We start from the raw sequence: 19,816 nt of genomic DNA, 5'->3' as shown, positions 1-19,816 counted from the left end.
ACAGCACTATGTCATCAGTTTCTGATTTATTAAATTGTATAACAGTGCAAAATATTGCTGATTTGTAGTGGTCTTTCTTGAACTATTTGGAAAAAAAAGATATAAAAATAACAAATAATTTGTTGAAAAATAAACAGGTGATTCAATTATAAATAAAGATTTCTACACATAGGAGTAATCATCAACTTAAAGTGCCGTCTTTGGGGATTGTAATAGAGATCCATCTGGATTCATGAACTGCATTCTAAACATTTCTTCACAAAAAAAGAAAACTTTAAAATCAATATTCATGGAACATGTCCACAAAAAATCGAGCTGTCATCACTGAATATTGCATTGTTGCATTTCTTTTCACACTTTATGAACTTACATTCATATTGTGTTGAAGTTTTATTCAATAAATATATTTATAAATTATTTTTGAATTGTTCCTATTTTTAGACTATTTTTAAAAAATGTCACGTACCTCTAGGCATACCTTCAAGTACCCTCAGGGGTACGCGTACCCCCATTTAAGAACCACTGACCTAGAGGGACCACAGCGGTGCCTCTGGTCGCCACCGGTCTTACCAGTAGTAGCGACCACAGGCTACAACTCACTCTTCCATTTTTTTTTCCTATAACGGCTCGCGAACAAACGACTCCCAGTTGGGAATCCGTTCGCGAATGTCACATGGCTACCCCTCAGGGCCAGATACTAACGCCCCTGAAGATAAGACACTGCACAATAGCATTTATTATTAATCGCATGGCTCTAACTCCACATGAACTGTCCCTGCGCACCATCCCCTAGCACAAGGTGAGGATTTGAAAGGAAGATGCTGAACTAAGTGTGGAGTTTGGATGACATTTAAGGGCGTGGCGGCCACTCGGAAGTCCCGGGACCTTTTTTTTTGTACATTTGCGGTGAATTCTGATGTATTTCCACGCGGTGCTGCGTCTCGTCCAGCTCTGGTTTTGTGTGATTGGACGGCCCGCCCGCTAGTTAGCATCCAGGGGCGTGGAGCTAGGCGAGCTGAATGGGGGTACATTTGTGTGCCACGCCGGTGCTACCGAGCCCCAGCGGAGACGGGCGGTGATATATCTGTCGAGTGGAATATCATTCTTCTCCACCTTTCAAGACTATGGGAGGGATGCGACGAGAGGGAAAGTAGATACATGCGAGCAATATTCCTATTTTAATCGACATGGGGGTTTGGGGGTCAGTTTTGAAGCCTACGGTTGACTGTCGTGTCGCTGCTGAGGAAGTGACACTGATATGCAGATAATCCTCATTTCGTCGCGGATTAATGGCGATTTTACCTTTAGCCAATTTGATGATGCCGCCCATCTTTAGCGTCGGTTGAAAGCAGGTTGTTGGAGTGCGTCTTCTCCCCCCACCAAGGTAAGCCGTGTCTTATTCTGAAATCCACGTAAAATCTTTGTGAATATGGTTGTAGATGTGTCGTCGTTTTTAAAACGATACCGCTAATTACTAGTTCGTGCTCCACCCTGCCCAGTGTAGTTTCTGCTGAGGTGCGCTTAATTTATTCACCTGCTTCCTTCTCACCCTGTTATTTCAGAATTCCAAGTGATTCAAGTTACCCACAGAGCTATAACTGTATTTCTCACACTCTGGCATCATTGTTTTTTGCAGCTCTTCATCTCGCTTGTGTCATCCATGCCCGTGTTGTTGGAGGTGCGTGTCTGTTGGCCAACTGCGTCACCGAGTGGAAGCTGCAGGTATTCATTTATAAACTGCACTTTGGAAAGTCTTCTCATGGACCCTATGACCTGTACACCAAAGTGACAAAACTCTTGAATCAGCATGGAACCGGAAGCGAATTCAAACTCAGAGGATCACCCGGAATGGAATCATCAATCACAATGTAAACTGCAAACAAGTATGTCTAACGCTGTGGAGGATAGAAGCCTTCAGGACTCAGTGGTGAGAGGCAGCAGCGACCCTTCATTCAGTTATCAGAAGCTTGTGCATCAGAGATTCATCAGGAGAAGTCTGTGGTTCTCGGACACAGATGAGCAGTCCTATGAGGCCTCTGAATGTGATCACAGGCTCCTTAAAATAAACTTGCGAACAATCGTTGGCAGGACACGAGGGGCAAGTGGTGGTATACAGGAGGACTCCAGCACTGAGAGTCAATGTAGGCTAAAAGACAGTGCAGCAGAAAGTGCCAAATCTGATGAGGATAAGGTAAAAAGTGGAAGAGATGTATTGACTGCAACAAGCGGTGATGTGGGCAAAACCACCATCAAGGCCGCCAGCGAGGAGACCGAGGAAGAGGCAGAGATGAAGGCTGTTTCCACATCTCCTGGAGGACGTTTCCTCAAGTTCGACATTGAGCTTGGGAGAGGGTCCTTTAAGACCGTCTACAAGGGCCTGGATACTGAAACCTGGGTGGAGGTTGCTTGGTGTGAGCTGCAGGTAAAAGCTGTCTGTTGTGTAGCAATGCAGCTACTAAAGGCTGAAACAAATCTCTCCCAAATATTGTATTGTATTCCATTACAATACAATGTATTCCAAACAGCTTTACTCTGTCATGATATCTATAATGCACGCTTCCTTGCATATGATCCAATTTAAACGTCAAGTCTTCAACAACAGACATTAGCAGCACTACATTCGTCCTGGCCTCGCCACATGGCGTTTCAAAGTTTTTGGCTTCACTTTATTGTGGATTGAAAAAAAAAACAGTTTATTCAGTGAATTGGTGGCCTATAAATCATTTTTTAGCATAAACATGGCTAATTGAACTAAAAATATCAATGGTAAAAATAGTGTTTAGAAAGTTGTAAACCGGTGTTTATGCTCTATGAAAATGTTTTGTTTATATTTATTAATTTGCGAAAATTAATTTACCATGATCAGGCCTGGAACCAATTTAGAGATAAACTAGGGTTAATGTTTAAAGTTATATAATTAAATGGGATTTTTGTAATCAATAAGGGCTGGGAATGGAATGACACCAAATCGAGTTCAAAACTTAGGGGACTTTAATTTAACATATTTGCATCAAATTCCTGTTAGGAATTTGAATCAATTTCTGGCAGATTCTGCATTGACATTTTAGTTTCTTAAAGGAAAGCTTGTAATTTGCTAAACTGGGCAATTTTTTTCAAAAATTTGTAACTGTGACAAAATAAATAGCTAAAAACACTTTAATGACATGTTAATATATATATATATTTATGTATATATATACTGTATGTTCTCTTAAACCAGGGGTTATTAATCTTTTATACATTGGAGCCCAACTTTTCTACTACGGGGCGATAGGGCCCCGCTTAAATATTAACACTGAATTAGTAATAATAATAATAATCTTACTCTTGATTATAATCGGAAGGATTCATTATTTATGTTTAGCCTAATTAGTTTAATAGGCTGATTTACAAAAATAAATACTAATTAAATATACTCCAAAAGAAGAGACTCATAAAAACTGATGGAAAATAAATGAATATACAATTACGAAGTGATAAAATAAATACATGCTAACAATATTGAAAATAAATGATATTATATATGTTTCTTAAATAAACTGTCAATACCGTTAAGTGCAAAAGAAAATAGAGCTTCTCTGATTTTGTCATAATTTTTGTACTTCAAAAACTTCTATATGACTTTAGCTCTAGACTTCTGTTTGTTTGATATTGTTATTACTGCCAACTTTACTGCTGTCTTAAAACACTTTTATATAGTGATGTTATTTGATTTTCAATGTAGTGTTTCCTCAGTACACACAGGTCATGATTTGAGTGGGTCTCATGGAAAAGCAATGGAGCCCCAACTAAACAAATGTTTATGTTTCTTATCTTCTTTTTCTCAAAGTGTAGTGTTAAACTCCTTTTGAGCATAGTATTATATGGAATTGGTTATAATTAATTAATTTATTTATTAATACATATTAAAAATGCATCTGAAATTAAATTAATACAATTCAAAATTTATTACAGATGCCGTCTGACCAAAACAAAATGGCAGCCAGAATACAAAGTATTTTTTATCACCGCCACCGCAGTTTTTGATTTTTAAAATTTTTATTTAATTTCATTATGTCCCCTTAACGTTGACATCAAATAAAGCTCATTGAATCAATATGAAAGCGCACAGCATTGGGCAGTTGAAGCGTGGGTTTATTTATCATGACATTCATATTAATAATTGGGGCTTCACGGTGGAAGAGGGGTTAGTGCGTGTGCCTCACAATACGAAGGTCCTGAGTAGTCAGGGTTCAATGCCGGGCTCGGGATATTTCTGTGTGGAGTTTGCATGTCCTCCCCGTGAATGCGTGGGTTCCCTCCGAGTACTCCAGCTTCCTCCCACTTCCAAAGACATGCACCTGGGGATAGGTTGATTAGCAACACACAATTGGACCTAGTGTGTGAATGTGAGTGTGAATGTTGTCTGTCTATCTGTGTTGGCCCTGCGATAAGGTGGCGACTTGTCCAGGGTGTACACCGCCTTCCGCCCGATTGTAGCTGAGATCACCAGCGCCCCTCACGACCCCAAAGGGGAATAAGCGGTAGAAAATGGATGGATGGATGGATATTAATAATTGATGAAATGAAGTCTTTGTTGAAAGTCTAGTTGTGTTCTCTTGGTGGCTAAACTAGCATTTGGTGATACTGTGTAGTGTGTACAGGAAATCACATCTGTGCTGAGTGGTGTGTTAAAACAGCGCTTGTCTGGTCTGTTGACAACTAAGTTTTTTTTGCTAGTTAGTGGGGCTGCAACTGCCGACTAATTTTAGTTGACGATCTTAAAGATGAGTTGATTAATCGGAATATTAAGCGTATTCAGTAGGTTTATCTCTGGAAAAACACAAATGATGACGTCAATAACTATTATAGGCAACCAATGGTTGCATAGTTACTCTGATTTTAAACACAATGTATAATTTTTACTATAAAATTAAGTTTCAGAGAGTTATGCCTCAGGGACGCATGCTTGTACTTAGTAACGTTATAGCCAATGGTAACATAAGCTAGTTTGTGGTTTTTCTTGTTGCATTTTTTCGATTTAAAAATGTAACTGTGAGCAAGTTAAAAACAGCCCCTCTAACTAATAATTAGTTCAGTCATTTAAAACCTGCTTTTTAGGATTATATATGGGCTTCTATCCCCTAGAAGGCTTAGTACAAAAGTAGGCATGACTGGTTCTTTCAAAGTCAGAAAACCAGCACTGTAAATATTATTCTTTCAGTATTCTTGCACAACTTCTAAGCGCAAGCAATATGTACTTTTCAATGTATTGCCTTTCTGTTTTAGTATGCTCATCTGCTGCTGTGTCTTGTGACTTGCTCAAGGACACTCAAGAACATAGACAGGAGCTGTTGGGAATTGAACCACTGCTCTAGAGATTAGTGATTGATCGTCTTGAGGCAGAATGGCCATTCATTGTTTGGTGTACTGATAAATATGACCCCATTTTTTTTGGAGGGCATCAACTCGTACAATGTTTTTGAGAAAGCATGGTATTTCCAAACATTTGCAAAAGGTTTTGAGACACTGGCAGATGCTGGATGACTTCATTTGGATGGTGATGTCATCATGTGTAACCATGTCTGTAGAATATTGGATGTGGAACAGGAAGCAATTTGCAGTTTGCTGTATTTTATTCCTCCCTTGTGGCACATAATAAAACTACTTCTAATAGACAGTTTGCAAAACAAAACTCTGACATTCTTATCCTGCAATATATTTAGCATTTTAATTATGAGGTTGACAAAAATGAATCTAATAAAAATATTTGTTGTTAATTTTTTCAGTCCATGCTATTTGTTCTCATTTATACTCTAGCTGGTTGATTAAAAAAAATATATAGTTGCGATCAATTTTTAAAAGCCAAACATCCATCCATTTTCTGGCGCCTATCTCAGCTACAATCGTGCGGAAGGCGGCGTACACCCTGGACAAGTCGCCATCTCATTGCAGGGCCAACACAGATGGACAGACAACATTCACACTCACATTCACACACTAGGGCCAATTTAGTGTTGCCAATCAACCTATCCCCAGGTGTATGTCTTTGGAAGTGGGAGGAAGCCAGAGTACCCTGAGGGAACCCACGCATTCACGGGGAGAACATGCAAACTTCACACAGAAAGATCCAGAGCCTGGGATTGAACCCAGGACTGCAGGACCTTCGTATTGTGAGGCAGACGCACTAACCCCTCTTCCACCGTGAAGCCAAACAATTGATGATTAATCAGGGGTGTCAAACTCAAATACAGAGTGGGCCAAAATTTTAAACTGAACAAAGCCGCAGGCCAAGGTTGAACAAATTAACCTTTTAATAGGGACCCAAACAGGTTTTGCATTGAATATTGAACAAATAAGGCTTATATAACTTTATAATGACATGCAAGATCGAGTTTTAAATAATAATAATAATTAAAAATATCAATGGCATATCAAATAAAATTCAAATAAATATTGAATGCCTCTTTTCTTTTTGCAGCCTTCTGAGGTACATATAAAAAAAAACTTTTTCCACAGGCTAATCATAAATTTGAAAAAAAAAAATAATGAATGAATCAAATATTCAAGCTTTGAAGTAGCAAAAGAAAGTGCATGAATAAAGCATTAATTATTGCTCAGTTTGCTACGCTAATTTTCTTTTGCACTGAATATGGAACAAGCAACGCTTATATAACTTAATAGTGCAAAATTAACTTTCAAAAAACGAACGCAAAAAACATCACTGGCATATTAAATACAATTTAAAGAAAAAAATGAATGCCTCTTTTATATTTGCAGCTTTCTGGGGCAAATATCAACATTAACTTTTTACACAGGCTAATAAATTTGAAAGTAAAATAATGAATAAATCAACAATTCAGGCCTTTTAATTCAGGCCTTTTTGCGACGCACTGATTTAATCCGATGTGCCCAAGACAGATACCTGGTATCTTTTCTTGGATGCTAGTTCATTAATGTCAGGGCTCAGGCTTTGAGCTGAGGCAACCTCAGGTGGGCAGGGTTTGGTGGTGTGGGGGTGTATATTGTAGCGTCCCGGAAGAGTTAGTGCTGCAAGGGGTTCTGGGTATTTGTTCTGTTGTGTTTATGTTGTGTTACGGTGCGGATGTTCTCCGAAATGTGTTTGTCATTCTTGTTTGGTGTGGGTTCACAGTGTGGCCCATATTTGTAACAGTGTTAAAATTGTTTATAGGGCCACCCTCAGTGTGACCTGTATGGCTGTTGATCAAGTATGCCTCGCATCCACTTGTGTGTGTGTATAAGCCGCATATATTGTGTGACTTGGCCGGCACGCTGTTTCTATGTTGGAAAAGCGGACGTGACGGAAAGTCCTAGAGGACGCTTAAGGCAGCACCATTAAGGCACGCCGCCCAATATTTTTGCCCAGGTGGAAATCGGGAGGAATACGGGAGAATGGTTGCCCCCGGAGAATTTTCAGGAGAGGCACTGAAATTTGGGAGTCTCCCTGGAAAATCGGGAGGGTTGGCCAGTATGAGTATTAGCGGTCAATGCGGTGTTACAGCGACACTGCCACTGTATAATTCCGGCGGGCCAGCTCTATTGTTAATTTGATATTGCCTCAAGGGCCAAATGAAATTACACGGCGGGCCAAATTGGTGTGTATCCATTTTAAGTAAAAAAAATTTTGTTAAAAAAAAGTGTAAAAACTCCTTTTTAACATTACATTTAAATATTTCATTTTGAGATTGAAAAGGCCTTGCAGAATTCAGTTTTAGTACAGTTTTCCACCACTTGTGGAAGTAATGACAATATCAAAGAAGTTTGAGACCAGAAAAAAACTCGAGCAACATTAAGCACATATGAGCACATATTTAAGACACACAAACTTGCAATGGGCCGGGGTATCAGAGCTGCGCATAGAGAATTTTGTTAGGTGCAAAAATTATGACTAGAGTGATGAAGATGTGTATTTATTTGCAGAAAATCTTTGACAGTTTATTTAAAAAAACAACCTTATTAATCAAGGTTTTATTTACATGATGTAAGTGTATAGGTCATGTAGTAACAGGCACATTCATAATAACATGGATAATTCACATATTTTGCCAATTTTAAGCATACGGTGACAATAATTTCACTAACGCATAGTTAGCATCGATGCGTTAGAATGTTGTTAGTATGTTGTTATATTCCTGTATAGATGAAGAGTGACTCATAATTCTCGTATTTTCAGGTTTTTTATGCCTTTGCCAGGTCCAAATTGGCTGTCAAAGTTGACCAATTTGTCGGATGATGTGCTCATCCTTTTATTATACAGGTGAGAGGCATGATTTACAATCTAGAACTAACTTCGCAAGCTCCGAGGCGAGGAAGCAGCTCACCAGCCGATGACTTCAACATAGAAGCATAAGGAAGTTATCTCTCTGTGATCAATGTGCTGCTAAAACAAGTCCTGTAATGACAATATCAGTAATACTTGATTAATATACAGGTCACATAATGTAATAGAGTATTGTTGACACTTTTTGGATGGTTATTTAGAGGTCTTTATAGGCGTAACAGCGGACTTCCCATTGACTCCATTGTAAGCTGATTTTTATTTAAGTTTTTTTACAAACCAGAATACATTAAAAAAATGTGTTCTTGTCTCATAAAGATTGTGAATTATAGGCCCATTTCCCAAAAAGTGCACTTTCCCTTCAATAAATGGTTTAATATAATTTCACAAGGTTGATCCTATTGAGCTGTAAGTAGGTCAGATGTGATTATTTAATACAATTTAAGAACAAGAGTAAGATTACTAGTTCAGTGTTGTTGTTTGATTGGGCCTCAGGGCCCTGTGTTGTGGAAAAGTTGGGCCTTGAGATCAGAAAGGTTAAAAACCCTGTAAAGCAAAACCTAGTTCTTGGCTTGTGTAGCTGGCAATGACATCATAGCTGTGACATTATGAGTCCTCTTGGAGTGCTTCCAGCAAATCTGGATAATTGAAAGTGAAGGTCCGAACTCTTAACTGGAAATGATTATGATGATTTGGCAGTGCTTTACTTTCTCCTTATGTTTAATACACAGATAAAACCCTTCTGACAGCACAATAAAGTTTGAAATTCTGAGTGGATTGCTGGTTAAAGCCAGGTTTGACACTTTAAGACCCATGGGTGAATAAGCAGTCAGTGTCGCTGCCGACTGATGTGTTCATCATTGGCTCCATCTTCTGGAATACCTGTGTCCTCCACCTCAGACAAAGGGTAAAACTCAATAATGTGTTCAGTGGCATTGCTATGGCTTGTTCGAAAGACTCACCCACTGAATTTCACCTTTATGTAAATATGTTGTATGATATGCAGCTTTATAACAAGGTCACACACATTACAGCCTGCTATAATTGCCTCAAAGTTGCCCCATGATGCTGTGTGGCCTGTGGTTCTCGGTACTGGAACCTTTTTTTAAAGGTTATATTTACATGTAAATCTATGTGTATATATAATCTATTTCTTGGTGGTGTTAGGCTATACCATAATATTTGTACATTTATATTTGTATTTATATTTACATCTCATATATGCTCATGGTGTGTAAAATATGAGGTCATGGTTGACATGTCTACTTTCTTTATCCCACTTAATACAGCAGTTGGTTACTTCTGGCAGAATAAAATCAGAAAAAAGAGAAGGATTTTTTTTCTCTTGGGTGGGGGGGTGTTCACTTCTTCCTTTACTATAATTTGTATTTTGTATATCCTGGAGAACCAGCGTCCTCTAAAGTAGTCATTTGATTTTGGTCTATTTATTTAGTCAGTTACAGGAACGCTCTGGTTTTTTAAGGGCCTTCTGGAAAAATGTGAGTCTCTCATCAGTGTTTTGAATTTACTGAACTCACGAGCCACCAGTTGAAAAGCCCAAATGATGAAAAAGAGATGACCTAAAATGGAAGCTAGAGGAATACTACTACTAAAGAAGTTGAACAAACAACCACTGACTGCATCTCAAGTAAACAAGTTACAGCAACACCTTAGTTACATAAATCACATAACAAAAAAAAAATGTAACTGCCCAAATGGAGAGGAGTTAATGGGGTATTTTGAGGAATGGCTTATTATGAAAATCACAAGTTTGGACCCCAGTGTTCTATGCTTGCCAGCAAGCATAGAACAAGCATATGGGTAAGAAGCTATTTAACCAACAGGAAGCAATATGTGAAGATGGGTGGAAATATGTTAACGGTTGGATGTATCTTGTGGTGTACCCCAGGAATAATACTGGGACCAAGATTGTTTAATCTTTATATAAACGACATTTCTAAAGTTACAAAGGACTTAAAGTTAGTTTTATTTGCAGATGACACAACTGCTTTCTGTTCAGGAGAGAACACACAGAAGATAATACGAATAATAACAAAAGAAATTAACAAATTTAAAAAATGGTTTGATAAAAACAGACTATCTTTGAATCTCAGTAAAACTAAAATAATGCTATTTGGTAACAGTAGAAAAGAGCATCAGACAGGAATACAAATAGACGGAATAGATATTGAAAGGGTAAAACAAACCACATTTTTGATAGTATTAATAGATGATAAAATAAACTGGAAATCTCATATACAAAACATACAACATAAGGTGGCAAAAAACATTTCAATAATGAATAAAGCAAAATACGTCCTGGGCCAAAAATAACTTTATATTCTCTACTGCTTGCTAGTGTTACCATATCTGAGTTATTGTGCAGAAATATGGGGAAATAACTACAAATGTGCGCTACATTCGTTAACTGTTACAATAAAGATCAATTAGAATAATACATAATGTTGGATGTAGAGAACATACAAACCCTTTATTTTTTTTAATCAAAAATATTAAAGCTCAATGATTTGGTAAAATTGCAAACAACTAAAATTATGTACAAAGCAAACTATAACCTGCTACCAAAGAATGAACAACAATTCTTCTCAACTAAAGAGGAAAAATATAACCTTAGAGGAAAATCTATTTTAAAACATTTGTATGCATGTACAACACTTAAAACCTTTAGCATATCGGTATGTGGAATTAAATTATGGAATGGATTAAGTAAAGAAGTGAAACATTGTACTAATATGATCCAGTTTAAGAGGCTGCTAAAATTAATAGTGCTTACAAAGTACAAAGACGAAGAATTAGGAGAAAAACTTTCAACCTTATTGAAAATAAGATATTCTTCATCTCAGTATGTTGGTAATGACTGGATTAGTTAATTACATGTTACAGAACTGTTGTATTGCTCAATCACGGTTGTTATTTTGCTGTAAAGAGGGTCAGTAGCTGAATGTATGTATTTGTGGGCGCTCTGACGTGGGAAAGGGGTAGGATTAAATAAGCTTTGCTTCTTCATACTCCTTTTTGGGCATGATGAGATGTGAGGTAATATTGTATCGTCTGATGTATTGTGTTGTAAATATTCATGTTCGAAATAAACTAAGAAAAGAAAGAAAGAAAAAGGCGAAATATCAACGCAGGAATGTGCCAATGTGTTTACAGTGGTCCAAATTCCTCTATTCAACAGGAGCGCTCTAGTTTTTTCAGAAATCTGCTGCAAAAATGTTTGTCTCCTAAGTTTTAAACTGAACTCTGTTTCAGTATGTTATGGTGTACAGATTTGGCCCCTAGACCGCCAGTTGAATAGCCCTAGCTTGGACCATGGGTTTTCAACTTTACATCACTATTAGAGCTACTTTGACATCAAGAAAATAGAGATGACTTTTTAGGTTTTATTTACATGACTGGCAAGGCAATATTTTGATTTCATTTTATTTACAAAACATTCATCCATCCATCCATTTTTTACCGCTTATTCCCTTTGGGGTTGCAGGGGGCGCTGTGCCTATCTCAGCTACAATCGGGCAGATATACTCCAAAAGTATCGTCATTGTCCTAATGCTATTATGTAGTCATGTATCATTAAATAGAGGCATAGTATCTGAATTGCACTCTTGTAAAAATATCAAGAGGTGAAGCAAATATTATTTGACCCTTTTTTGTTAGGTACTCAAAATCAGGCAACACATTGCATGCAGCTCACCATTCTGTTAGTAACCTGTGGCTATGCCTGTCGATCATTCACACCAGTGTTCCTGCGAGTAAGATAAATATCTGTTCAGTCAGATGGCGCAATAAGGAGGTATTTATCACAACACCCAATTCTAATAATTGCTTTGTAAATTAAAATACATTTTGATAATCACATAGAATTAATGCTGTTTCTTGTTTACGCTCTCTTATATGTGTCACTTTTGTTGACCTTCTCACAAAGCTATTGTGTAATTATGCAAGGAAAACAAACCAAAGTGTGGCTTTAGTTCGATGTCGATGTCAAAATTAACACTCCATTAAATTTGTTATTTACTATGGCAGTAGTTGGCTTTAGTTACCGTTGTTTTACAAAACAGTGCCTGCTGCACTGGCCGGCACCAATACATGATAGCTTTTACACAAGGAGCATCTTTGACCAATTTGTCTCATCATCAGAGCAGATGGGTAAAATTACCACCCTCTGTATCGCAGCACCACAGTTATTCATTGCTAATTATATTGTTTAGTGTGTGCGTTTGTGTGTTAACGACATCACCACCAGCTGTCGTGCCTTAGGTTCTACTCATGGTAACTGCTTTTTTTGTCCACATTAAGTCTATTCTGCATAAATATGCCTAGTTATGCTGCACACATACAGTGACCTGCCCATCATTTTTTAAAGACCATTGTCCTCCTTATGAATGATCAAAATAACTAATTTGCCAAAGAAAATATTAAGTTAATTACTAATTCACTTTCTGTTATTTTGTTAATAAAAACCAACACATTTTGTGCACTGTGTAATTACATAACCTGTAGAAATGATTATTTGAAGATATTAGGCTAAAATTTTAATATGTTATGTGTGTATGGTGTGGTGTGAAACTACATGGCTTTGTGTCTTGTAATGCGGAACTTAAGTATTGCTGCTGCCTTTTGAGGCAACCTTTTCCTCATTCTGCAGTTATGGCCATTGAATATTAGTACTCGCTCAATTGAGGTAGAAAGTATGTATAGTTATTGGAAATACATGGGTCGAATAAGTATGTGTAAGCATTAGCATTTAGTTGAAGTCATAGGAAGTTTTAGTATCTTAATCCAAGTAAGACCTAATAAGACAGGCACTGCTTTCAACAATAAGTCCCACTGGCTTGTGGGTTCACAGGGTTTGCAGAAGGGGGTGGAAATGACAGTAATTTACATGTGATAGTGTCACAATATATTTGGTTAGTAATCACAATACAGAAAATGTGCAATGATCAATGGTTTGGGAAAAAAAGCCACTACAATACATGATATATTTTGTCTTTATTCTATTGTCTTTAATTATGCTTTCAAATAATTTATTACATTAATGACAAGGTTGCTGTGGATTAATTTTTTGATTTCTCACAACTAGATAGCTTCCATTTTTACCCAAATTAAAAATACTCAAGAAGGGAATACGGTATATATAGACTTAAAGGTTAGATGATTTTCCTTGTTTCTGACCTATAAATGTTATAAACACAACCAAAGTGTCAAATTCCAATGTTCAGGTATTTAAGCGTGAGATTTACCGACAGGGTTGTATGCTTCTCAACGCTGTGTTTTTCAGTCTTTGTTAACAGTGGGCCCACTATGACGCCACAGTGTGACAGACATACTTATGTGGGTAAGGTCGTAACTGCCGTCGGCAGATTAGAGATTTTAAGTCACTCAGCGCTGCAGATGGATTATTTGTGTTAAAAATGTAATCAGGTTAATGATGAGGATGGATTAACCCACATTAGTTAATTAATTTTGACAGCCCTTTTAGAAATAGACATGTATGCATGTAAAGCAAAGTCTGCTTGTACTCTTGTGCAAATTAGCCACACAATCAGTTATTTGATACACACATTAATAGCCAGGTTGCTCGGCACTATATGGTAACTCATCATGTATAGTGTAAATTGAGCTAAATGTATGCCAGGTGACTTGCATCCTTTTTCTCTCTGCATGCTCGTCACCATGTGTGTTGCTTTGCTATTTCTTCTAACCGGAAACCTCTATTTACATCAAGGTAGGGCTAGGCGATATGGCCTTTTTTTAATATCTCAATATTTTTAAGCCAAGGCCCGATACACAACATATATCTCAATAATTTGGCTTACCGTATTTCCTTGAATTGCCGCCGGGGCACTAATAAATTTAAAACCTCCTCTCACTCCTGCGCTTATCAAAGACATGTGGTAAAAGTAAGCATGCACTAATTATTTTAAAACCTCTTCTCACTCCGGCACTTACTGAAGCCATGCAGTAAAAATTGGAGTGTGATGTAAGCTTGAACCTTAATATCCTACTGAATAACTCTTAATCATCTTCCCTTTATGTGATTTCAAATTACCGGTATTGAAATCAGCCTCCTCCATTTTGAAAATGATGACAGGGCAAGTGTCACTCGTGACGTCACGAGTTTGACCAGGCGGGTAATACTAAGCTTGCGCTAATTATTTTGCGAAGAGAGTTTGACCCGGCAGTAATTCAAGGCAGGAGCATACTATATGCCCTGATGCATATAATCACACCAGTATGATGATTCTATGTGTCTACATTAAAACATTCATGTTCATACTGCATTAATATATGCTAATTTTAAACTTTCATGCAGAGAGGGAAATCACAACTAAGTCAATTTACCAGAACTGTATTTATTAAACAGTTATTAAGCAGTGGCACAAACATTCATGTAAAGTCAAAACAGAAAGTGCAAGATTGTCAGAGACATTTTAAAACAAGCTATGAGTGCACGTTTGTGCATGATGTCACTAAGATAACATATCAAAACAACACTAAATTAAAGTGAACTTTTTGTACAGAACACTACTACAATAGGTTGAAAGAAAAAAAGTGCACGTTTGTGCATGATGTCAGACAAGATATTTCAATAACTGTCAAATAAAAATGAGCTGCATGATAGGAAATCAAATAGTGTAGCCCTTCGCTATGTGGTAGGTTCCTGCGGACGTTATCTCCTTCTGTTGACTATTTTTTCAATACGGTGTTGATGTGGAAATGGTTGCCTCGGCATTTTGTTGGTGTGGCACCGAACGCAGATGTTGAAATGCGGAGTAAGCACTCTTCATTCTCTAGCAGGTGACTTTTCAAATGATGACGTAGCAGTAATGCTACGTTTGCACCACACTTGACAAATTACAGTTGTCTGTTCGACATATTCCCACTTGAAGCCAAACCAGCGCCAGACGATGAACCCCGTGCTCTTTTTCTTGGGAATTACTTCTTCCTTCATTTGTTACCAGATTCGCACTGTCTTTCTCTCGTATTACCACCCGCACCACAGCTAATGTTACCCATGCTGCTAAGGGCGTATACGTATGTGACGTATGTAAGAAGGTGCGCTTGTTTTATGTCTCTGTGACAAGGAGAGACCACAAAGAGCGAGAAGAGCCTATAGTGTAATGCCTGCAGCTAAAAGCAACTGCGTGAGAACGTATACTCAAATTTCACGATATAGTTATTTTCTATATCGCACAGAGACAAACCTGCGATGGATCGATATATCGCCCAGCCCTAAATCTAGGTCATGAACATCACCAAATAACAGCAGATACCATGTCTGTTTCTGTAATACAAGAGCTTTCTTATTCAATATACAATATACTCCTCATAGTCTGTGCTAACTAAGCTAATGTAGTATAGCAGCTGGGTGGCTGAAAAGTAGTTTTAAACTTACTGCTAGCCCAGGGTAAACTGGGTAAAACACGGCAGACTGATAAAGCTGAACTTATTTTCACTCTAACAATCTGCAAGATAAATACAGTTTACTTCTGTCTTCCCCTCATTTATCTGTTTTCTTTTGTAATTCAAGTTTTCATCGCATATACATGTATTGTTGCATTTCAAAAAATTGTATTGTTGATAATTGAAGCAATTATTATTTTTAGCGCGACCCAAAAGGGAAAAGCAGTAGAAAATTGATGGATGAATTATTCATTATCTTTCAGTTATTTCCATTGTTGTTTTTATTGTTCCGTTTGTAGTGCAATAATTTTCATTGTCTGTGTTATTACTAGCTACTTCAGTAACTAGTTCTTTACTATTATTTTTTGTATCATATTTGTACATTTGCTGATGTTGTTTTTCTTGTCTCTGTCTTATCCCCTTCTTGTCCCCTCAATTTCCCCCTTTTTTCCCCTTCTTTCTATCCCCTCCTGCTCCAGTCCGGCTGCGCCAAACATTAAATAAATCAATTTAATAAAGTCAAATATAACTAAGGCATTAAGAGAAGTATCCCACACTTCTCTTTTGTAAAGTAAATCCGTACAGCAGATATGGGCATCTACACCAACAATATGATTTGCCTGAGTAGCTGAACAGGACAAAAACAAAAAAAATTAATATCCATAGCCATCCCGGCTATCCGCAGCCCTAGCTAAGATACCACCTACCATTTTGTTTTATTTTGTACAGTTCTGATTGCTGAAATAGTGGCTGACATGATTTGATGCTGTATTCTGCTTCCTACTTTGCTCACAAGTTAGTGTATCTTTACTTGCCTTCTGCTTAGTCACCAGTGCAATTGTGTCGAAGCATACGCCTACTAACAATTAAAAATCTTGCCTGTCAGTGATGTAATTTCAGCCCCATCTGAAAGTTTTTTATGACTATGATGATTGAATGAGCAAGTTTTCTGGACGGATGCTCCTTTTTCTAGAGTGCGTGTGTATGTGCGTGAGAGCACATACTTTATCTATGTAGCTATGCGACATGCGCTGTTCAAGTGTCTCACCCTGCTGTGTACAATACCTCAGTGCCTACATGTGGTCTCTGAATTATGTAAAAGCCCCACTGTCTGTTATGAGGGACTGTGTTCTGACTATATAATTGGGTATTGGGAGGGCAAGAAGAAATATTTCAGTTAGAGGACTGCAAAGATGATGAAAGCTGGACTCTAAATAGGTACAAGTGGGGGAAGGGAAAACCTTTTTTGAATTTGCTTGATACAGGTCGTCTCTATACCGCCTCTTTGTGAATGTTAGGTGCAGTTCTTTGGGGATAACCCAGGCCATGTTGGGAAGACATAGCCCTCCTTTGCTCAGTTTGCCTCAGTAGAAAAAAAGGTTTCTGCAGAGGTGAATTATTCATGACTCTTCGGAATAGTGCAGTGAAAATCCCCACCCCGAATTTCCACACACAAAACCTGATATGTCAGGTTCACACTTACACATCGTTTCACACATGATGATACATTTTGAAATAATTTTTTATGTCTACGTGGCCTTGTACTGTTTTATTTAACTGGAGGTAATTGTGGTTCAAAATAATAAAATACTTTGTCGTCCGTCTCTGCGAGGGTGGGGTTGTGCATTATGTAATTCACTGCTGCTATGAGGGGAGAAAAATGAAAATGCAGCAAGGCAACACTTGGCACTCCTTAGAGCAATTTGCTCCTTGCAGCAGCCCGGCAGGGAATGGGACACAGTGCAGTTTCCACTAGATGAGCCCTTCTGTTGTTCATGTGCAGGGCATTGTTGCTGATCTAGAAGGGAGTGGTTGGTTTAAGGGGTGTAGAGCGGCACATGGGTTGCAGCAATGGGGGAAGGGAGGAAGCTTAAGGTAGTGGTTGAGATGGTAAGATATTAAAGAAAATTATGAAAGATTGAGGAGATAGATGACAACAAAGCCTCTAGCTGCAGTGTGGAGAGGGTGTGGCCACTGTTGTGATGATTAAGCCTCACACATTCACCCTTTGCAGTCTCATTCACTTGCATTGACTTATGATATATTTCAGCTACAAATGTTGTGGTAAAAAATAAATAGACATTTTATGTTACTCACATTGAGCAGACACGCATGTTGAGTCATTTAGAAAAGTCGCTGATCTCCCTTTGTCTGTGTTATTGTGATGGCTTTTTCAATGTAATGATTCTAATGTCACTTATTCATGATATTTATTGCTTTCTTAATCGAAACTCCCCTTTTTCCTTAGGATCGTAAGCTGTCAAAAGTGGAACGTCAGCGCTTTAAGGAAGAGGCTGAGATGCTGAAAGGTCTTCAACATCCAAACATTGTCCGCTTTTATGACTTTTGGGAGTCTCCGCTCAAAGGGAAGAAGTGCATTGTTTTAGTAACGGAGCTTATGACCTCAGGGACACTAAAAACGTGAGTGGACTGAAGAAAGTTGATAACAGCTTCAAATATGGGTTGGAAGAAACACCACACAAATTGTACAAAATAAATTAAGTCTGTCTGATATACTGAAAATATGTCAAAACCAAAGTGCCTGAAAGTGTGCTCTTATTCCTTTCTGCAGCTATCTGAAGAGGTTCAAGGTAATGAAGCCCAAGGTGCTAAGGAGCTGGTGCAGACAGATCCTGAAAGGCCTTCACTTTCTCCACACAAGAACTCCTCCCATAATTCATAGGGACCTGAAATGTGATAACATATTCATCACTGGACCTACAGGGTCTGTCAAGATTGGAGATTTAGGACTGGCAACACTGAAGGCAGCCTCTTTTGCAAAGAGTGTCATAGGTAAGACACTGCAATCTTTTGCTGGATTTAAATATTGTGATCACAGCAGAGAAATAGATTAGCCTTGAGGATAACAAAGTTGATTTGGTGTCACACTCATATCTCATCGCCAAATTGTGGTATGGATATTGATTTAAATTAGGATCATAGCTCACCCACTTATATTAAGACGGCTGAACTTGAGGCGACAGGATTTTTTGTGTTTTTCATGTCAAGTTGTAAATATTTTGTGCCTCATTTTATATCTTATTGGCGGTTATAACATCTCTTTATGAAAGGGAAACTATAGTTTAGAGTAATGGTCTTCACCGTTTTCCAGGCCAATGACCCCTAAACTAATAGAGAGATAGGGCTTACATATCTTGTATAAAACTGTTTTGGATTGGATTAATTCTAAAGCTACCTTTTTATTGTGCAATACTCATCTGTTCCTCCCGTGATGGAAGTCCAGTTTTAGTGTAAATTGGATTTTATAACATACATAAATTACCTCTTAAGTCGCTCACACTGTACCCAAAACACATTAAGCATATTTAAAATACCCCCCAAAAAGATGAAATACAGTAATTAAATGTAACAATAATCAAAATTAAAATCACCATAAATGATTCCCGGGCACGGCACCGCTGCTGCCCACTGCTCCCCTCACTTCCCAGGGGGTGATCAAGGGGATGGGTCAAATGCAGAGGACACTTTTCACCCCACCTAGTGTGTGTGTGACAATCATTGGTACTTTAACTTTAAAAGGAGAACAATTTCTTATGTGAGCAATTTTTCTTAGACAATTATTTACATCCGAATGTGTCTCTCTTACCGTCACATTACATTTAGTGTTACAAAGCCAACCACAGTCCAACTTCAAAATAAAAGTGCTGCGTGCTACATTATCATTAAACGAGATGATAAAATAATACAGATAGAACAATTAAATAAGAGGGTCATTGGTTGAACTTACTTTTATCCCTGTTATTGTATTTTAAGCATTTCTGTCTTCTTAAAATATTGTCCAACGCTGGTCATGAAGGGTAATCTACTCTTCTCTAGATTGTCATTAGCTAGCAAACCAGTTGTTACGTGGTTGTTACATATACTTATATATTCATACATTCATTCACATTCGCATACACAGTTGGCTAATCTAAAGATATGTTTACTGTTTATGTACCTTGCTCATTAATGCTTTGAGTGTCTAGAAAATCGCTATATAAATCTAATCTATATTATTATTTTGTATGATGATGTAGTATTTTTCAACATGTCAATTAAGCTTGCAAATTAAATTTTTGCCCTCTTACCCTTTTAAAAAAAAAAAAAAAA

The 19,816-nt window shown here is 37.7% G+C and overlaps 1 protein-coding gene across 4 annotated transcripts in view; it reads left to right on the top strand.

Moving 5' to 3' along the window:
* Nucleotides 1–830: 830 nt before the first annotated feature.
* The window catches only part of LOC133554956 (serine/threonine-protein kinase WNK2), a 56,920-nt gene continuing 37,934 nt past the window's right edge, over nucleotides 831–19,816 (top strand). The window contains exons 1-4 of one of the 4 annotated variants that reach the window (XM_061904287.1): nucleotides 831–1,384; nucleotides 1,637–2,422; nucleotides 17,955–18,127; nucleotides 18,279–18,499. In XM_061904287.1, the coding sequence (XP_061760271.1) occupies nucleotides 1,808–2,422; nucleotides 17,955–18,127; nucleotides 18,279–18,499 (1,009 nt within the window). In that variant the 5' untranslated portion in view covers nucleotides 831–1,384; nucleotides 1,637–1,807. The remainder of the gene's footprint in view (nucleotides 1,385–1,636; nucleotides 2,423–17,954; nucleotides 18,128–18,278; nucleotides 18,500–19,816) is intronic. The other 3 variants (XM_061904288.1, XM_061904289.1, XM_061904290.1) reach the window with 3 other exon arrangements.

This window comes from Nerophis ophidion, linkage group LG06 (genome assembly GCF_033978795.1).
Source record: "Nerophis ophidion isolate RoL-2023_Sa linkage group LG06, RoL_Noph_v1.0, whole genome shotgun sequence".
Classification (NCBI taxonomy): domain Eukaryota; kingdom Metazoa; phylum Chordata; class Actinopteri; order Syngnathiformes; family Syngnathidae; genus Nerophis; species Nerophis ophidion.
This window is presented reverse-complemented; position numbering and strand designations above follow the sequence as displayed.